The following is a 20,736-nucleotide window of genomic DNA, read 5'->3' on the forward strand; positions in this document are numbered from 1 at the left end:
ACCGACAATTAAATGATGTTGATGGCAAATGTGTAATAGCATACATTTTGTTCTCTCAGACCCGTCGGATTAAAACTATGAATTTTAATCATTTACATTAGGTGAACAAAAAAAGAATATTTTACTTTTCACCGTTCATATTTTGGAGTGCAACTAGATAACCAACAAGTGGTAAATTTCATTCATTGAACAATATTATCCAATTAATTAAATAAATAAATTATATAAAATGTATTGCATCATAGGTCACAAATACTTTTTGATTTTTTGAATACACTTATTGGTTTTAATAATATTTGCATTCAAATTTTCTGTAGTCATCTGTTATTTGTTTGGCCTGTCAATAAGTTCAAAATTGTCGGAAAAAAGGGCCGAACCCAAAAAAAAGATGTGCCCCATTTAATCGTTATGGAAACGCCAGAAACCACTTCATCATCAGATCTCAGTCTGGAGGTCGAAGGCGCTGGGAAAACTGAAACCAAAACGGAAAGCGATGCCGAAATCGAGCCATGTGACTGGCAGTCGCTTTTCCACTCGATCCAGCCAAACATACGCAAGAAGTCCGATCTGTTGATGGCCCTAGCCCACTTTTTAATCACCAAGGAGTACCGGCTGCGGAGCATCAAGAATGCTTCTGATTTTGGTGCCGGGGGGAGTACCATTACTAGTACCAGTACTAGTACCAGTACCAGTACCAATACCAGTGAATTGCTGCCCAAAAACTGGAATCGGGATGCCCACAGATACGCCATGCACTACATCGATGAGCTGGGCAGTCAATATGTTCTCTTGGCCAAACTGAGCCGCAAGGATCTGGTGATCAGCCTGCAGAACTCGACCAGCAAACGAATGTCCATCGCCTGTTTGCAGCCCGAGAATCTCGTCAAATCCACAAGTAAATCCTATTTGGCGAAGTGCATACCGAAGGCGGAGAAAATGATAAAACGCCTGCGATTTGATCTGGTAGATCCGGTAGTTCGGGGCACGAAAAGAACGGCCGATGGACCGTTTTTCGCTCAGGAAATGATCAAAAGAAAGAAGCTCCTCCTCCAGAATTCACAGCCCTCCAGAGTGACCTTTAACCTCAGCGAAAAACACCCATGCACCCGCGGGCAGTGACAATTCCACTTAAAAGTGGTCCTTTTTTATTCCAATATAGATCTCGAATTGGAGAAAATTATATTACTAAATTTGTAAAACTTATTAACATATAAGACAATATTTTATCTGTTATCTGAAGCAGATGTAATACTGGTAAATATATATATATACAAAAAATGCCAGTGAAAATTTAGCTTTTAAAATATTGAAACTTTAAAATCTGAGCTTAATTAAGAAAATAATTGCAAACTGTAAAAGACATTTATAACTCATACGCGATGTGGGACAGGGCATTAGTCAGTCGATATCCTCTGTTCCATTTTATAAATGCGGATGGTCGTTTTCGGTTGGGTTTTTTGTTTTCGTCGCCGTTCTTGTTCAGTCACAGATTGCTGTCATTATTGTTGCCTTTCGCGCGTTTTGTCCCGCATTTATTATTTATTGTATTAATAATGCAGTCGCGTTGAAAATTTCATAATGTCCGGCAATGTCATTGTGGCAGTCCACTTGTCCAGCAATCGCTTCGGATCTCCCTTATTTTTTTTTTTTGGCTGTGTTTCAATTTTTGTCGCATATCTGCGGATGTATTATTGGATGTTGACACTTTTGTTGTTGATGCAGCTGCGGTCGCCGCAAAGTTGATGTTGATGTGGATGCTGATGGCTGGTTGGGTTCGGTTTGTCTGGATTCGGTTTGGTTTGGCTGAATGGAAACAGCGGCACCGCAGAAAACAAAACAAAACCACCTCCGTTTTATCCAGTGAAATTAAAACCACTGCGTAATGGAATATGAATATCATATTACATTTCAGTGGCTGCAAATGAGTGTGTGGTGAAGACCTAAAAGATAAACTAGATCAACTTTTGCTTTTAATATTGTACAATAATACAATGTAATCCAGATGTAAGCTAGTTGATTGGGGTGAACCTGCGCTAAGTGTTAAATATATAATATAAATTTACTTCAAAATGATTTTGATTTTTTCGAATTCTGCTAGAACAAAAGTACCATGTTTGCCTTGTTCAAATTATATAAAGCCTTTAATTATAACAAAACACTAATACAAATAAATACAATTATCTTTAAATTTTATAGCTTTCTTTGGGTTCATCCTGTTGTGTGTCTGTGTGAGTATTGCAGCATCATCATAAAATTCAATTAAAGCGAAACGCACACAATCAAACAAAAGATCAAATTAAATGCCGAGCTGGGCTAGCAATTTACTTTGCTGATGTAAGAGGGCGTGGCAGCTAACCCACAGAAAAGCACATAAGTGTGGCTGGGTTTCCGGGTTTCCATGGGTGTTTACACACAGAGAAAATGCAATGATTTGAGGTATGGTGCTTAGTAAAGTTCGTACTTGAAAATAAAAATTGTAAATTATTTGTGGTTAAGGACACAGGTAAAACAAGCATAATAAATCCAAATATTTTGGACTCAATTGAAATGTTTATTGCTTTGGTGTTCATTCGGTTTTTAGTTATTTCAAATATATATAACTTTTTTTTAATTTATTATTTGACTATTTTCCATTAATTAAAATATTTAAATATTTAATCACTCAATTTAATCTGCTTTGTATTAAATATGGTGTTTTTAATATTTATTTTAAGTATTATTTTAATGCTTCTTTGATAATAAATAAATAAATAAATAAATATTAAACATTATTATTTTGAATTCAATAGTCAGATATTCCATTTTACTATAATACGAATTATTTATTATAGGTTATTAATTTTGTACATGTTATTGTTTTGAATTTAAAATGAATTATGTTCCTTCTGTGTACTCATATATATATAAATATATGTATGCGTGTGGAATAGACAACAGCACGCATTGCGGTTTAACGCGCTTTTCATTACTTGGCGGGGATGAAGGAGGCTGAGGCTGAAGCTGAGGCTGAATGGCTGCCAAAGGAACATCAAAGGAGGTGGTGGCCACATAGACGTGGAAGGACACGAACGAGAACGAGAACGAGAACAAGGACAAGGACAAGGACAAGTTGCTGCGGTATTTTTACGACCATTTCAGTTTCGTAATGGCAATCGAAAAGCTTGTACCACCACCACCACACGACTAAATGGCCGAAAGGGGAGTGCACCGAAAATCATATAAAAGTCATTGCGACTTAGTTAAGCCAGCAATATTAACAAATGCCAGGAACGAGACTGCCAGCAAACAAAAAAAAAAACGGGCCAAGGCAGGGAAATGGGTGGCATGGCTGATAATAAACCAAGCCAGCCACAAAAGCGATATAGCAACACTAAAATCCACATGTCACAGTGGACATTTGCGGCAGACCGGAAAACCCAAACCAAAAACCACTGGCTCAGAAAAATTAGCATTTTCTTCTGTAGTTCACATTTAAATAAACCAAACAAGGTCTTTAATAAAAATCAAAAGGCAAAGACTTTGTCAAAGTAAGATGTATGCAAATTATTATTTATATAAAGAAATGTGTTTTTATACCTTGGTACAACACACTACCAAAAAATGAATAATAAATAAGTATAGATAGTAGAGATCCGTTCTTAATTGACAATTTGCTTGAAACCATTTTTGTAAGCAATCAAATCAAATAAATATAAATAGTAATGCAAAAAAGTTTTTTTATCATTGTAATTACTTAACCATTTTCTGAACTATTTTTGTTTGTATTTTTGTGAGCGCTCGCACAAATCAAATATTGTTTTAAATACAGCTGCAATTTTAATTTTTAATTGAATCCATGATGGTCATCAATGAAGTAGGATTTAAATGCCATGTGGCCAGCAATCAATTTCCATTCTGGCAAAGTGTTCCATGCGTTTAATCAATAAGTTGGCCGCCGAATGCAATCCATCCATCCATCACCGCCAATCAGCCGGGAAAATGGCTGACCACAATCCAGTGTCCATTGTCTGGATGGCAAAACCGAGGTGATAGCGGCGATGACACGGGTTTCTACTTTATGTAACATCATTTCCTCTTACCCACTCACCTCTTAACCCATGAAAGTCCCAATGGCGCCATCTTGCGTGCAGGCAATTACAAAGTTTTGGGCGCTGCATTTAATTAGGTACGGCAGCAATCGGCCATCAGGCATCCGCATTTGCCATAGTCCATTGTACAACGTACCAAACTAATAGCCGACCGCTCGGGGCGATATTTGGCCAGCAACAGGGGGCGGTGGAGGGTAAAGGGCATCGGGCAATGGGTAATGGGGCACGGACCCAACGAGCCGCTTAATTGAATGCCCACGGCGAAACGTGAAAAAAACCACGAAAAACAGACTGGAAAACCAGTGGGCATTTTCAAGTATGCAAAATCGAATCATAAATTACCTTTATTTTAAAATTTGATACAATAGAACAACAGAAAATGGTGCCTTGAATAAACATGTTAAATTAAATGTTAAAAATCATTCTAAAAGGTAAGCAAATTTTTTATAATGCTTTCTTAGAAACCCAATTTAATAAAATAGAAAGAAGTTAAAATATTTTTATAAAATATTGGTCTACTTTTGCAGCCTTTCTACTTACTAAATGAGAATTTAAGCTAAAAAGGCCGTTTATTTAGCAAATCAATTATTTGAACGTTAATCATGTTTATAAATTTCTGATATATTTTGTAAGAATAATAAATAATAATTTTTCCACTCTAGTTTTAATTTTAAATTACGTTTCTTATTTATTTTTTTTATCAAACGGCAATAGAACGCAATATACTCCCCAAGTAAAGGGCAAAATATGTAAAGAAAACTGAAGAAAGGCAAAAATTATACATTGTATTATCGGCTGAACAAGAGGGAGAAACTGGGGAAGGATGTTGTCCCAAGCATTTGGCTTCGACTTTGGCTTTTTCCCGCCGGCTGTTTGTTAATGGCAAAGCTCAAGCAAATTTTCATGTTGGCTTAGACAAAACGGCCCAGCTGCACCGCCGCCACAGAAATTGGCCTTTTTATTGTGTAACTCGCCATGGCGACGAAGGACCTCCACCATTTCCCCAGCTCCTTAATTTCAAAAGCGCCGACCACAAGCCGCCGCGCAGAAAAGCACCTTCTGCGCCCCATTCCTCTCGCTTCAACACAGGGAGGAATTGACCCTCCCGAAACCAAAAAATATATATTTAAAGAAGATGTTAATTTCAAATTTATCTTATCAGATAAATATGTTTTTATATTTTGGAACAATTTATTTATTCTAAATTCTTCATCAAAAGTGCTTTGATTAATTCTTCAAATTGAGAGTTGAACCGTTTAATTTTGGCATTCAAATTTTTGTATTAAAGGAAATACATATCTATATATATATATATATATGTTATGGATTAACTTATATTAATATAAAATGGAATTAAGTCAATTGAATTAGCAATAAAACTTGCTTCTAAATTTCTCCCTGTGTACCGCTCCTCTATTTTGCGCTCATTTATTTGCTGGAACATAAGCGGCAGGCAGCATTATGAAATGCCGGCGGTGGTTTTTGCCCATTTTGGTAACTGGTAACTACCAACGACCGACGGTAACAGCAACAAAGCATGACCGCTTGCAAAAAGCTGCAAAATGAAAAAATTAAAACAAAAAAAAAACACCATTTTCCATTTCCTATTAGTTAGTTTGATGCGCGAGAGCAAACGAAATTAAACCATAGAGCTTAAAAATGTATGTACGGATATTGGCCGAATATTTTTCTAAAGAATTCAATAAAGAGAGGATACAAATATGAGATGTCATGGGTACCAATTCATACCGCTTCTGTTTTTAATAATAAACGGTATAGGAACGGATAAGCCCCAGTAATGTTTTAACATAATTTAATAACTGTCCTGAGCTTCAACTTAAATAAACTTTAACATCAAAGGTTTGTGGCAAAATCTATAAGATAAGTAAAATAAAAATGTAATGATAAATAAAATCCAACGTTTGGTTTATAAGTTTTATATACAATAACACTGCTGGCTTTTAATTTGCATTTCACACACCTTTGACCCTTTGAAGTGGAGATACGCCCTTAAAAGTCTTTCTGTATGACTGACACCCACACAAAAAACGAGGGGCGTAGGTGAAAAATTATAAAGCAAAAGCCCACTGGAACCCTATACCTTTTAGCTTCCCCATCGGTTCGAAATGCCTTTGAGTCTCTATTTACTTCTAAAAATATGCAACGTCACTCGCCCATCATTCTTCTTGTGAGCTGAATGTAATCTCGTTAAAAGCTCCTCAAATAACAGCGCCCCGCCCTCAAAAGTATATATCCTGCAGGCATTTACCGACTTTTGATTTAAAGCGGGCATACAAAACAAATTTAATACATTTTTTTTCCCCTTTGATTTTGATTTTGACAGTTGATCCCTGTGTGGAAGATGGATTTTTACTTGTATGTCTAACATTCCTTTTTTCACTTCTGTCATCTAGCAAAATGATGATGCACCACACATGATAAGCTGGCTAAAAATGAATTATGCAACAGGAATCACATCAATATATGGCTGCACTGCTTGTCCCGCTCTGCTTGCCATGCACTGCTTGTGTGTGCCGCGGGCGACCACCGGTATGCTATATGGATATATATATGTATATATATGTATAAGCCAACTCCCCCGAACGCAACGTCAAACAATATTGTCACTATCAGCCAACACACAGATACACGGAGATTTGTGATATTAAAATCAAATAGAATCTAAACTATAAATAAAAAAAAAGTTTAACACGAAAAAAATGTTTTTTTATATTGTTTAATTGTAAATTTGTATGTTCCATTGGCTTAAGACTTTAATACTTATAAAGAACACTAAGATCTGGACTTCGACTTTAATAAAATATTGTGATATTCTGAAAATGTAATTAATTTATTTTCATTTTTAGAGTTATGTTATGTTATTAGAATTGTATTATATTTTTGAAAACACACATAGAGAAAGCTCTAACATCTTTATAGATTTCTCTAGGCTTACTTCAAAAATAATAGAAATTCTAATTTAGAATTAAATATCCTGCGATATATTTTTCAGTGTCCCTATGCTTACTTACTCATTTTTACAGCTGTGTGATTTTTGGGACGCATTTTAATGGTGGCTTAATTAAGCGTTGCATTTTGCATGTGGTTGCCCAAAAATGGCAGCGAATAGCGCAGCGAATAGCGCAGCGAACTTTCAACGAGACATGGCCACTGCATCATAGCGTTTTCCCCATCCTCATTTTCCCGCCCGCCCACATTTTCCGCACTTCGGCTGTCACTAATCAAGCGGCGTTGCCTGTCAATTACGAGGTCCGCGGAGACAAGGACGAACAGACAGGAGCTTCCCGCTGGAGGTGCGTGGCCTGATAATGATGGATAGATTGATAAATGGATGGTCGGGTCGATGGTTGCCTGGGTGGATGGATGGATGGATGGATGGATGGATGGATGAATGAATGGATGGGTAGTGCCTCCCGAATCGGAGGGATCACATTACCACCCCATCAATGGGATTTCCTGGTTGGATTGACATAAGCATAGACCTCGATTTTGGTTTTTCTATGCACATCAGGTTCGCCAGGAGTATTGCATATTTATGCGGAATTTACCTAGGGCTTTCTGTTTAGACAAGCACACTTTGAGATATTTAATTTTGTTTTTGTTATAATTATTACAAATTGGATTAGATTATCACAAAAAAATCTAGTAATAAGGATAATAAAAATATTTAAAATATACTTTTACCACCATTTACCATTAGGAAATATTAACTGACATTCTGCTATAAAGGAAATTAGGGAATATTAACTGACAGAAATGAAATAACTGATGTAAATTAAAACATTTATATTAAAACTTATTACATATAATAAATTTTTGCATTAAAAAAAAATGTTTTCATTACATCATTGCTTTTAATTCACTTTATTACAGTTCTATTATTATTTATTTTACTTCAGCCCAATATTCTTGACCTATCGATCACAGCAAAATCGTTTGTAAAACGAAAAGTTTTCCCCTTGAGTTATGAAAACGCAATTGAATTGTGGGTGAAAAATGAGTGCGGGAGGGGGCGGGGCGGGGATTATCCGGCAATTTCGATGGCCTCGCATCTGTGTCAAGAGTTTGGCAAACAAATGGTGGATTATGTGCCCCGGCGCAATGTTTAATCAAGTTCACAAAAATTACATTTATTTTTTTGCCCAGAAAATCGCATAATAAATGCGGAACAGCGAGAGCGAGAAAGCTGAAGAAATAAAAATTTCAATTATTGAAATGCAAATGGAATACAAATATTTGCATAAACACAGGCAAAGCGAAGCGCAAAAAAAAGAAGCTTGCGCGTTGCCACGCCCACATTTCCAAACCCCGCCCCTCACACCATGAACTGTGCCCCATGATATGGCTACACTCCATATTTATTTTTTTTTCAAATTCAAATCTACTCAGGCTTAGCATAGTTAAAGAACGATGGGGAAATATGGAAAAATCACAAATTTAATGAATGCGAAGATATGGAAAAGGGGGTTGGTGAAAAAAGAGGCAGGTTTGGGGGAGAGGTCCTTGGGCAGGACGAACTCCAATGTGCGTGCCGCGTAAAAATGGTAAATCTGGCCCTTATGTTGTATGTAATTAGAATGCCTGGCACATACCGAAATTAAAGCGAAATACACAGAACTAAATGATACCCCTTGAAAAAAGAAATTGAGTAATATTTTTTGTTAAGAAAGCTAGTGTATATATTTATGTTATATTATTAATGTATTAAGAAAATATTTACAATTCATACATAATAACAAGTAAAATATATATTATTGATATGAAACAGGTCAATAATTATACCCTTGCAGAGGGTATTATAATTTCAGTCAGAAGTTTGCAACGCAGTGAAGGAGACATCTCCGACCCTATAAAGTATATATATTCTTGATCAGCATCACTAGGCGAGTCGATCTAGCCTTGTCCGTCTGTCCGTCCGTCTGTCCGTCTGTCCGTCTGTCCGTCTGTCCGTCTGTCCGTCTGTCCGTCCGTTTATATGCAAACTAGTCTCTCAGTTTTAAAGCTATCTGCATGAAACTTTCCCAAAAGTTGTCTTTCTATTGCAGGTAGTATATAAGTCGGAACGAGCCGGATCGGACGACTATAGCATATAGCTCCCATAGGAACAATCGGAAAAATAAATGAAAAAAAATTATAACTTTGCTGTTTTTTAATTTTTTGTTTAGTTCTTCGACATATAGCAATGGTTAAATATTTCAGAATTATGGTTTAAATTTCATCAAAATCGGACGACTATAGCATATAGCTCCCATAGGAACAATCGGAAAAATAAATGAAAAAAAATTATAAATTTTCTGTTTTTTAATTTTTTGTTTAGTTCTTCGACATTTAGTAATGGTTAAATATTTTCGATTTACGGCTTAAATTTCATCAAAGTCGGACGACTATATCATATAGCTCCCATAGGAACAATCGGAGAAATAAATGAAAAAATATTATAACTTTTCTGTTTTTTAATTTTTTGTTTAGTTCTTCGACATTTTGTAATGGTTAAATATTTCCAATTTACGGTTTAAGTTTCATCAAAGCTATATCATATAGCTCCCATAGGAACAATAAAAATATATAAAATAACTATCAAATAATTGAGCTGCAAATCATCATAGCTTCAATGTTTTTAAACTTATACGCAAGTAAATTATAATTTTAATATTTTCAAAAATGTTTAATTCTTGCAATAGCTGCAAGGGTATATGAACTTCGGCTTGCCGAAGTTTGCTTTCTTTCTTGTTTTTTATTGAAATTAAAAAAGGTAGGTAATAGTGTGTATCCAACACAACTGAACTGCAATGGTATCCACATTTTTGGCTATCCCAAAAATTGGTCGCGGCAAGAAAGGATTTTGAGTGAGGGGGCTAAAAAAGTGGGTTCTAAACAGCCCCCAGGTACTGGGTTCAAAGGTTGGGCCCCATTGGCTCCACTTGTTGCATGCCCCATTGGCCCAGCTGCATGCAAATGTTAATTAAGCGAGCGTGCCTCTCAAAATTCCGCCATCCCCTCGTCGGAAAATTAATGTACTTCAGAACCCAACTCTGTTCGCAAAAGGACGAGGATGGATGGATGGATGGATGGGAATGGGAATGGGGATTATGGGGCGAAATCCAAATTGGAAAATATTTGATGCTCCCGGTGGCTCCAAGCTGCTGCTCCCGGCTGCATTCCAATAGCAGGGCAAATAATGGTCAATGGCCAAAAAGGGGAAAATAAGCGCCACGATGGACAGGTGAAAAATGGGTAGAAGTGGGTGTGGGAGTGGGTGTGGGAGTGGGTAGTCCAATCAATATGGAAAGCACTTGAAGAGCATGATTCATATTCAACACGCGCCGAGTTTCCGCTGAAGCATTAAGAGGTTCAAATGAAATGGAACGAAACAAAATGAAATGAGAATAATAAAGGATACATTACAAAAAAGATTGCTACAATATTAATATAAATGGGCTGCACGAAGTTTAATCTGCTAGGAATTACTTTCTCATCCTTTTTAATTTCCTCTCATTTAAAGTAGGAAGCCAATGTTGTTAATTTTGGATTTTATACATTTCTTTGGTAATATTCATCTTTACATTTTATTACAATTTAAATAGGGTATTTTAAAAAATATTTATAATGCAGTTTTTAATATAATAAATAAATACATACTCAAATATATATTTGCAAATTTTATTTAAAGTTAGAAATATGTTTGGATTCTAAGCAAAGTTTATTTGCAGTTTTTTAAATCGTATAGATCAGATACATTTGTTTGTATTAGTTTCAAGGGTTTCACAAATCTTTAGCCTAATTTTCTCACAGTGCGCGGGGAGCAGCTTTGAAAAGGAAATTAAGTACACATTGTTTTGGATGATGATTGCTGGAGGGCAAGTAGTGGGAAATGAGGGAGCCGCCATTTCATTTTCCATTCGGTTTCGGGAAATTACGAATGACTGGCCAGGACTGCGAGTACAAGGACCAGAAACAGGACAAAAAACAGGACCAGGAGTAGGAGCCGGACAAGCCAATGCAATCAGCGCCATGCAAAAATCTATTTGAAATTTATAGCAATCAGTGGAAAAGTGGGGAAAGGGGGGCCTTGTGCTCGCTGAGTCGTTCAATATTGTAAGCAAGTATGTATTCTAAATGCGAATAAATGAACAATAAATTGTGAGCTAGCAGCGGCAGATTGTCCCGGTTTTCTTGTACTCGAGTGAGTACTTTCGCCCCACCCCCGCGCTGATTGTTTTTGCCACTCGAGAAAGCATCTTCATGTCGCCGGCAAAGCCGCAATTTATTGTCCGCCTAATGTCTGCGAATGGAACGGAGAATTCCCAGGCCCCAGGGGGGCGTGGCTACGCCCACGATTTGCGGTAGATTGCCTCCAGAGTCGAGGGTTCTGGCACCCATCGAAATATATTTATTTATACATTCTCCAGATACAATTTCGGCCGTTTATTTCGCAAATAAATAAAACGGGTTATGGCTGAAAATGAAATGGTATTTTTGAGCTAAATATTTATTAGGTATTATTATATTCCTCAAAGTATTTGTGGTAAAATAGGACTATTTTAAATAAAATTAATTGAATTTAATTAAATTTTTTTCGGAAATATCGAAGTTTTACTATTATTGGATTTTTGTTTAATGCACTTCCCTGTATTTATTATTGTTAATAATCACTATTATGAATTAAATTGTTAAATAGAATTTCATGGAAAGACACACTCTTTGTTTGTCCTAAATCCTGGTTTTACGCTAAATATTTATTAGGTAAATATTATTAGGTTACGAGTGGTAAAAAACCCTATTTAAAATTCTATTTATTTAATCCAATGATTTAAAGCTAATTTTTCCTGAATTGTAGACGTTTAGTGGTAATTTGTTTAATGTTTTATAAATTATTGTTAATAATACTTTACATTTGCTATATAAACTGAACATTCATTCCTCGTTAATGACGTACCACTATCAATTTTTTTCCCCACCACCTCTGATTGTGTTTGGATGTTAACTTGGCAACTCGTTTCCCACTTTATCCCTTTTTTTCAAACTTAATGTCCTTGTGACTGTGGTCTCTTCGGCAAATTTGCTTACTCAACGGCCCTTCCAGCTCCTCAAAGTGCAGTCTGTGCCACGCCCCCCAATCATGCTCGGCATTTTTAGCTTTAGATAATGAAGGACCCCAGGACTCGTAAGCCCCAAGTCCTGTAGGCCCAGGCAGCTCATAAAGCCGCAAAGTGCCGCTATGGGTTGTCGTTGCAGCGCCACTGATGCTGTCGCTGTCAACCGTGCACTTCCAATCGCCATTGCAGATGCAACAGCAACACCAGCAACACTTGCAATTCCAGCAACCGCTGCAGCACTTCCTGCCACGTTCTCACACCACAAAAATTAAGCCAGATTTTTAAAAGAATTTTAAAAAATAATTATAATCCAACCATAAATATAAACAGATAAATACTTTTTCACCAATTATAAACCTTAATTTTGCTAATGCTTACAAATTGTTCATTTTCAGTGAACTCTAAACACCTAAGCCTTTTTTTAGTTCCCCAAAACTAATTATAAAATGTACAATAAAATTGAAATTTGTTAAGAGGTTGGAATCTTTGAACTTATTAATTTTATCAAAACTAATTTGTGAATTTCATAAAATAATTACAAATGTTCAATGTACAATAGTTTTTAATAGTTATCCATGATTTTTTTTACAGTGCCTCAGGCGTGGGCGAGTCAGACTTTTGTGAATTTTCCACAACTGCAGAATGAGGCCCGGGCAAATGCAAGCGAAACGCACGAGTGTGTATGCATACATGTTCCATAAATAATCTCCATTTGCAATGCAACATGCAATGTTGGCGTTGCCTCCCGATTTTCCATTGCCTCGGCCAATGCTTCTCATTTTCATTCAGTCGCTGCCACCGGGCCAGCACTACTAACTCCAATTCTCTCAGTGCACTGAGAAAAGCGTTAATAGTTCGTAAGCCATACCAAATTAATATTTTTCTTTTAAACATTCTACTTTACATTTTAAGGGAAGAAACAAATCAAATACTTGTTTAAATTAATACTACATTTTGTAATTATCTGGACAAAATATTTAAGGTAAAAAACTGTTTATATATGTTATAGCAAAAAAATGTAGATCCAAATAACAAAACATTAAGAGAAACTAAACTTAACATCAAAATAAAACAAAATAAATTTAAAATTTCTGAATTAAATAAAGAGTTCTCAAAATAATATTTGTTATTTTGCTTATCTTCTTTTATTAAGCACACAAATATTTGTATTATATCCAGAAACTAAACAAAACCGAGAAAGCCAAACGAAATTCGACATCAAACACTGTTTGCCTAATTTGTTGCAGTGTAATCGTCCGCCTCCAAGAGCTGTTGCATCCACTTCTGCAGTTACTGTGGCCGGGCTGTCATTGTTTATGTACGTGAATTGCAAATCTCTTCGACGGACGGAGGGACAGAGTGTCCGGACTCCGGATTCTCCGCTTCTCGTTCGTGCCGCAAAGACGCCCGAAAATGGATGCCAGTTTCGGGATTGGTAATTTCGGATTTCAGATTGCAGTTGCGGTTGGACGATGCGATGTCCATATCTCCAGCCATTTCCCTCCTTCAACCCATCCTACATTTTTTTTTTGCCACCTAAGCCGAGCCCTCACCCGCCCACCTTTCTTTCCACCCACTCTGACTGAAATTGGCTTTAGCCGGCTGCAGTGGAGCAGACGATATGCTTAAGCAAAGTTTACCGCATTGTCGCCATTTGCCGTTTTCCGTTTGCTGTTTTCCCAATCCCAATCCCACTACCACTCCCACTCCCACTCCCCCGACAGCCAGTTTTCCGGCCAGGACTTTGCCGCACTCGCCAATCCTGGGAGTTCCTTTCTTGGGCCTCGGCTTATTACGATTATGATGTCTTTTATGGTTGCGGTCTTGTAGCAGAAAGCCGCCAGATGCTCGGGCACGCACACACATTTCGTGGGAAGCCCAAGTATAGTGCGCGGAGCACCTGTATATTCCGCAGCATACGTTCCATGGATTTCAGTGGGAGCATAAAAAAAATATTAGAACTAAGGGCAAGTCATTGAAACTCAATACGTGAAGTTTTAGGTTAACAATAATGGATCATGGATTAATGGTCACCATATTTGGCCAAGTTAACCCAGATTATGGACTATTATACCTATCGCGAAGCAGCTTACTGAGTACTTAAATAATACATTTTTCGGACATTTTTTTGCGTTTTTGAAATATCAAAAAATTGACCAAAAATCGAAATAACATTAAAAATCAAAATTTCAATGCAGAGGTGTGCCACTTTTAAACCAAGATTACATTCAACAAATTATGCGAAATATATCTTTTCATAGATATTTAAAGACAGGGTTTCAATGTGTATTAATAATCTGAAGACTTAAACCACTTGTAAAATTTGCATCCATCGTTCAATTTTAAAAATGAATCTCCTTAATATTTTTATTTTATAGATTATAATAGACTTACACATTTATTTTCAAATTTTGAATGGAAATAAAATACCATTAAAAAACCTATACAGTTCTATATGAAATTTCCACTTGTAAGATATTCTTCCAGTGTCAATTAAAATATAGATTTCTCTTAAAGAGCTTTATTTTTATAAATACCAAATACTTCAGTTTCAATACTGAAAACTGAAAACATAAATTTATTTCGAAGGGAAATAAATTCACTTTTATATAGACACCAAAAGTTCGTTTCAATAATTTATTAAAATACTGAAATCTTTACACTGAGATCTACAAACTTTGTGATTTTCGATATCAACACAAAAATATGTTATATTAATTTTTAACGGAATATAAAATAAGAAAAAAACGAATAAGATCGTCATTTACTTTAAGTCCGGGGGAAGTCGTTTACTTTTAAACGGAGTCGGAGTCAATGTTGAAGTCGAAGTTGAAGTCGAAGTCGAGGCCGAGATCGATGTTGGAGTCTATTTCTTCGCCAGCCGGTTCCACTGGATTTTCATCCTCTGAGATGGTCTCGACATCAATGAAATCATCTTCCTTTGTCGCTTTCATCTTAGTGACCTTATTAACATGATCGAGGTATTGTCCTCGTCCTCCCTTGGTCTCGTAATCAAACTTTTTCCAATTGTTCGGTGCAACCTGCGTGCCGGAACTGGTGTTGGCGATGTGTTCAGCTTGTGGCTGCTCCTGTTCCATTCCCAGAACCTCGAAGATTTCATCAAAGCTTACGGGTCCCTGGATCAGACCGGCCGGACCCGGCACATCGTGGTCCCTCAGACGCATGCAGATCGCCTCGATGTTTCGCAAACGCTCCACTTCCTCCAGGCTTGCGCTGGCATCTGGGTGCTCGTAGTCCATGATCTGCTTCAAGGCGCTATCGCAGAGGTTGTCCGGGTGCCAAACGCTCCGCGGAGCCTCTGTCTTGCAGTATCCATGATCCCTGGTCGCCAAGAATCCGCTAATGGAACTCCACAAGGGATCACCATTTTTCCCATTTGCGAGGAGAATGCCAGAGGCACCGTTTTGGCTGAGGCAGCTCATTGAGTCCCGGTTTGTGGCCATTATCGGGAACTGATCTGGCATTTTGTATTTAGCTGTGCTGGGAATGGTCTGAGAACCTGCGGATGTCACATCGTCTTTCTCGCCGAAGACACTTTTCAAATCGGGGCGCCACTCCTCCAGATAGGCACTTAGGTGGACATTATTTTCGGTCACTTTTGAATCAGTATTCTGCATGACATCTCCGCGAGGGCAATTCCTGCTCCCCGGGGCATTGAGCTCCGACTCTGGTAGCTCTCCAACGGAGTGATAGCAGAGGGCGAAGACCGGTACCTCCTCGACTCCGTTGGAGACAGGAAGCACCCTCGAACGTGTAAAATGAGGATTCAAAATGCCGGCCTGTGGATCAATTGGTTTCGATTGGGTTGGCTGGCGCCTCTTAGCCTTAGAAGCTCTCTTCAATTTGCTTTTTTTCGGCTGTGAAATATATTAACGAACACGTTGCATATAAAACGGACAGCGTGTTCCTAGGCGTCACTGCTTACCATTTCTGTTTAACAGCTGAATTTCCTGGAAAAATGTAAGTGTCCGCATGCGCGCATGCGTTGTGTCCGTCAAAAAATAGAACACTGTGGCCGGAGAAAAAGAGTTGCCGAGCCACCATGAGTGCAGTCCTGCACTATTTACAAATTTCATTTTTTTTTTTCTCTGCAATTGCATGACTATTTTAAACTTGCAAAGTCGGGGTGGCAGCGCCAAAATGTGATTCTTCCGGCAGGGATGCCAGATGGTTGCAATGTTAATTTAGCTTTGCGGGCTGCCAACTTTTTTTTTCACTGGCTTGGGTCTGTATGAATTTGATCTTAAAAATTACAAGAAAGGCAAGCCGAAGTTTATATACCCTTGCAGCTATTGCAAAAATTAAATATTCTTGAAAACACTAAAAACTAAAAACATTGAAGCTATGATGATTGATTGATGATGATAGCAGCTTAATTATTCGATAGTTTTTATGGTAGCTAATTGATATCGTTTTTCTGATTTTAATAAAATAAAAAGCGTAATTCTGAACTGTCAAATTATTAATAAGTCAAAAAGAACTAAAAAAAACTAGTTTGATAAATAACTAACATGAAATTTATAAACAAAAAAAATGCCGAATTTTAATGCAGTTAAATTGCGTATTAAATCTATGGGAATCACTGTACGATTTGCTCGGCACTGTATGCTCAGGATTTGCTCTAACATGCTTGGCAACCGCACCACAATCATCATCATCATCAGCATCATCATCATCATCATCATCTTCAGCAACATCAACATCAACCACATGATCATCGCCATCACCATCAGTTGTGATATGCAATGCGACAGGTTTGGCTCTCCCCAAACCGTCGTCTGCAACTTCCCAAGTTACGCAGTCGGGGTTCTCCGCCGTAATAATCCCCGGAGTCGGTCTCAGTCCCAGTCCCTCCGCCGGAGAATCCTCCGCCGTATTGCGTGCGGCGGCAGATTGGAAAATCATTGCAATAACTTCCACTTGTTTATCATCTGAACTTTGCATGCTGTTGGCTTGACGACGACTACTTTCGGTTCCATTTGAGGTTTAAGCTGTGGGCTAAAGTTGGGACGAAGTCATATGGCAAGTGCTTAAAGCCAGTTAGGTTTGCATTTCAATTACATCAATGCATGCGGCATTGGGGCAACCACTTTGATAGTAAGTTATTTTAAGCCTACATAACAGTGTGCATGGAAAATTAATGAAGCATTTTCTTTTATTTATATTGAGAACGCACCTAAATAGATTTCATAGTTTTCTTAGTTATCTTGAAATTATTTGAAGCTTAAATTACTTTATATAATTTGTTAAGTAACAGATTTAAATAAGTTTGAGCTTCCAATTTAATAAAGTCTAAAATCTAACTAAATACTCATTTTCTGGAATGTACAATTTGATATAGCTTTTAGACATATATGTAAATGTGAATCTTAACATCTGGAGGAACTTATTTCAAATCTTACCCGCAATGCCATAATGCAATGCAGTTTAATGGTAATTCAGATTAGGCCAAAGGCCGCAATCCAATTGAATTTCTATTGATTAACAAACGAAACGATTTGATTCCTCAATGGATTAATTCGAGCGTTGATTGTGCTCACCATAACATATATGGCATGTGTTTGCACTTTAGTTTGCGGTACAGTGCGGTCTGGCCATATATGTATGTATGTATAGTATATCGGACATATATGATATTGATTTATCGCTGTCTGGCGCACAGATTTATTTGGCCAGAAACAATTAGCAGCACCGAAATGGCAAATGCAGATGTGAGCCTGGCCAACAAAAGGCAATGTGAAAATAAAATTTAACTTGATGATGCATAAAAAAACAATTTTACGCAAATTGTTTGGCCAGCTTGTTTGGTTGGATGGGGTAAATGGGGTAGATGGTGTTGCTGATGGCGATGGTGATGGTGATGGTGGTGTTTGGACAGACAATTGACCACTCAGCACATCGTTAGGATGTGCCAGGATATAAGGCAAGGAGCGGCGCTTGCCAAATCTCAATCCGCATCCAAATCGGACCAAGCAGCAGCAGCTGCAGCTGCCATTTTGTTTTTGCTTGCCTTGCTGCTCACATCTGGAAATTTATGAAATTCTCCATCTTCAACTGCGTGTTCGTCTTTCGCATTTGAGTGTTGTGTGTGTACATTGACATGTCAGGCACACTGAAAACAAAAGCTCAGTCTCTGCCCAATCAGCTGACCTGTTGTTCTTTTTGTAATCAGTAAAAAAATATAAGACAGATTCAAATAAATGCATTGGGTACTCGTTTTATTTCTTCGTAAAACTTTTATAAAAAAAAAAACATATTTTTGAAAATAATTGCAAGCAAAAAAAAAAGTTTAAATAAATATTATTGGCTTCCGTAATAATAACATATTAGTAATGCAAACACTACCAGCAAAGCCTTAAATACTTAATAATGGAGTTGTAAAAATGATTTATTTATAAAAATAAAAAAAATTCATCGTTATTAATTATGTATAAATACACATAATAAGACCTGTTGGCCACCTTGAATAAGGTAAAAAATATTATTGGAAATAATGCAATATAAACAATTATATAATATAATATATAACATTTATATTTATATTTTAAGATTTAAAAAATAATAGTATCCCATAGGCACGAATACAACTTACAGCAACCCTTTCCCAAACACCCTTTTTCTCAGTGTGTAAATAAAGTTGAAAGACAAAGGACAAAGCAAACAATGAGCAACTAGGGGAAAGGAAAGAAAAGGACTAAGAGAGGCCATGTCCTTGTCGAGGGTCGTTGAGTAAAGTGTATTCGAGTGTGGAATATAACGATTAGTTGAATCAGCTGCTACTTCTTCCACCTCTTCAGTTTCCAGTTCTACTTCATCTCATTTCGGGTTCTTCAATCGCAGCCGAAAAACGTATTCCCAATGCCAAAGGCCCCTAGAAAAAGAAGTTAAATTGTAAAGGACTATTAATTACCGTGGGTCTACTTCAATTCCTTGCCATATTTGCAAGAACGTTTGATTGTTCTTGTGTTATATGCTATTAAATTGTAATTGCTTATTATATTAAAGTATACATGATTCTTAAAAATAGTTAATTTTATTTATTTTTTCAACTTTGCCCCATCAACATGACGAACAGCGGTTATAAAAAGAATCTTATCAAAACTTTAGGCGCCATCTGCATTGGGTTTAAAAGCGATGAAATGGGGGTGAATGTGGGATGAAAATGGGCATAAAAATGGGGCTGATTGAGGAAGTGATTGAGGGCAAAGGTGCAGCCTTCTGTCAGAAACTAATGCCATGAATAAATGAATGAATGTTTCGATCTCGATTTCAATTCTATTTCTCACACTCCTCGTTATTTTCCCATGCCTCCCACTCCTATTCCCGTACTTTTTTCTTTCCTTTTATGTAACACTTTTTTTCTCTGTGTTTGAGGTTTTCTCTGTGTGCAACTGCAAATAAAGTTTCGCCTTTTTGACTTGCAGCCGCTTGATTGTCGAACGCATGTTGCATAAAGCCACTTCCGCACTATCTCTCTTCGGTTCAAAATGCCTAACGCCCACCCACTGTGCACTTTAAGAAAAATTGTAATATTCGCATTTGAAGTACGAAATGAAAAAAGTTTTTTTAACTTATGAACATAGCAATTAAAACCAGCTTTGAAGCAACTTTTGAAATTTGAATTTGAGTTTTTCATGAATTTAATACTATAAACTATAATAATTATAAACATTTGTTATCTACTTTAATTTATACTTTAAGTGTACCACTCCGCTGACAGCCGGAAACGAGTGGCGGGGTGGTGGGCGAGAGAGGGGAAGAGAGGGGGAGTGTGACAGGAAAACGGAATTGAAAATGAAACCACGCACGCAGCAAAACACATTGTACTTTGTACTCTGTACTCTGTACTCGGCTAGTCCTTGCACTTGTCTTCCAGTGTCTGCTGGTTGTCTCCTGTCAGCCCCTCCCCTTCCGATCCCTCCGCCCTCCACTTCCACAACTTTGCGCACACTGACAGAAAGTTTTGCACCTAATCCTAATATATGTAATGTATTCAGATATAAATTAAAATCATTATTAATTTTAATGTTTATAAATATTTTAGATTTATTCTAATATTTTATACTTTAATTTATGTATTCATTTACTGATTACAAAAACCAATACAAAATAAAATATAATGTACTTACACTTCAAAATGACAGCCACATTTTTATTTAATTTTCAATACAAATAAATATTATAATAAACTAAGTAAAAGAGGTTATATTTGCACCGGTAAATAATAGTTGTTTTTATGCTGTAAGGTGTGTTGAATGTCTGTCAGCTTCCAAGACATTTAATTATTGAAGCCAAAACTTAAAACATTAGCCGATTCTTTGAACATTTAATTGCTTAAATTATAACAACATTCCATTTAAAATAAATCAATTTATTTTCAATTATTTTTAAACAATTTAAAATTAGAAAAAAAAAATGTTTAGGCTAGTAGAATAAATGATATTTGCGCCGTTAAAGAATATTTTTTTTATGCAGTTAAGTAAAATAAATATTTGTCAGCTTCCATATAA

General features: G+C 36.8%; 2 protein-coding genes across 2 annotated transcripts; one reads left to right on the top strand and one right to left on the bottom strand.

Moving 5' to 3' along the window:
- Positions 1 to 349: 349 nt before the first annotated feature.
- On the top strand, positions 350 to 1,214 carry LOC108140724 (proteasome inhibitor PI31 subunit). The gene has a single exon (XM_017263694.2). It carries the CDS (start codon positions 409 to 411, stop codon positions 1,117 to 1,119), a length of 711 nt encoding a protein of 236 aa, XP_017119183.1. The 5' UTR covers positions 350 to 408; the 3' UTR covers positions 1,120 to 1,214.
- Positions 1,215 to 14,897: 13,683 nt separating this feature from the next.
- LOC108140748 lies at positions 14,898 to 16,263 on the bottom strand. Its single transcript, XM_017263729.2, has 2 exons — positions 16,152 to 16,263; positions 14,898 to 16,083 (listed from the first exon to the last, which is right to left on the bottom strand). The coding sequence occupies exons 1-2, from the start codon at positions 16,152 to 16,154 to the stop codon at positions 15,001 to 15,003; spliced, it is 1,086 nt and encodes a 361-aa protein (XP_017119218.1). The 5' UTR covers positions 16,155 to 16,263; the 3' UTR covers positions 14,898 to 15,000.
- Positions 16,264 to 20,736: the final 4,473 nt, after the last annotated feature.

The sequence above is a fragment of the Drosophila elegans genome, unplaced genomic scaffold (assembly GCF_018152505.1).
Source record: "Drosophila elegans isolate 14027-0461.03 unplaced genomic scaffold, ASM1815250v1 contig_149, whole genome shotgun sequence".
NCBI classification, from domain to species: domain Eukaryota; kingdom Metazoa; phylum Arthropoda; class Insecta; order Diptera; family Drosophilidae; genus Drosophila; species Drosophila elegans.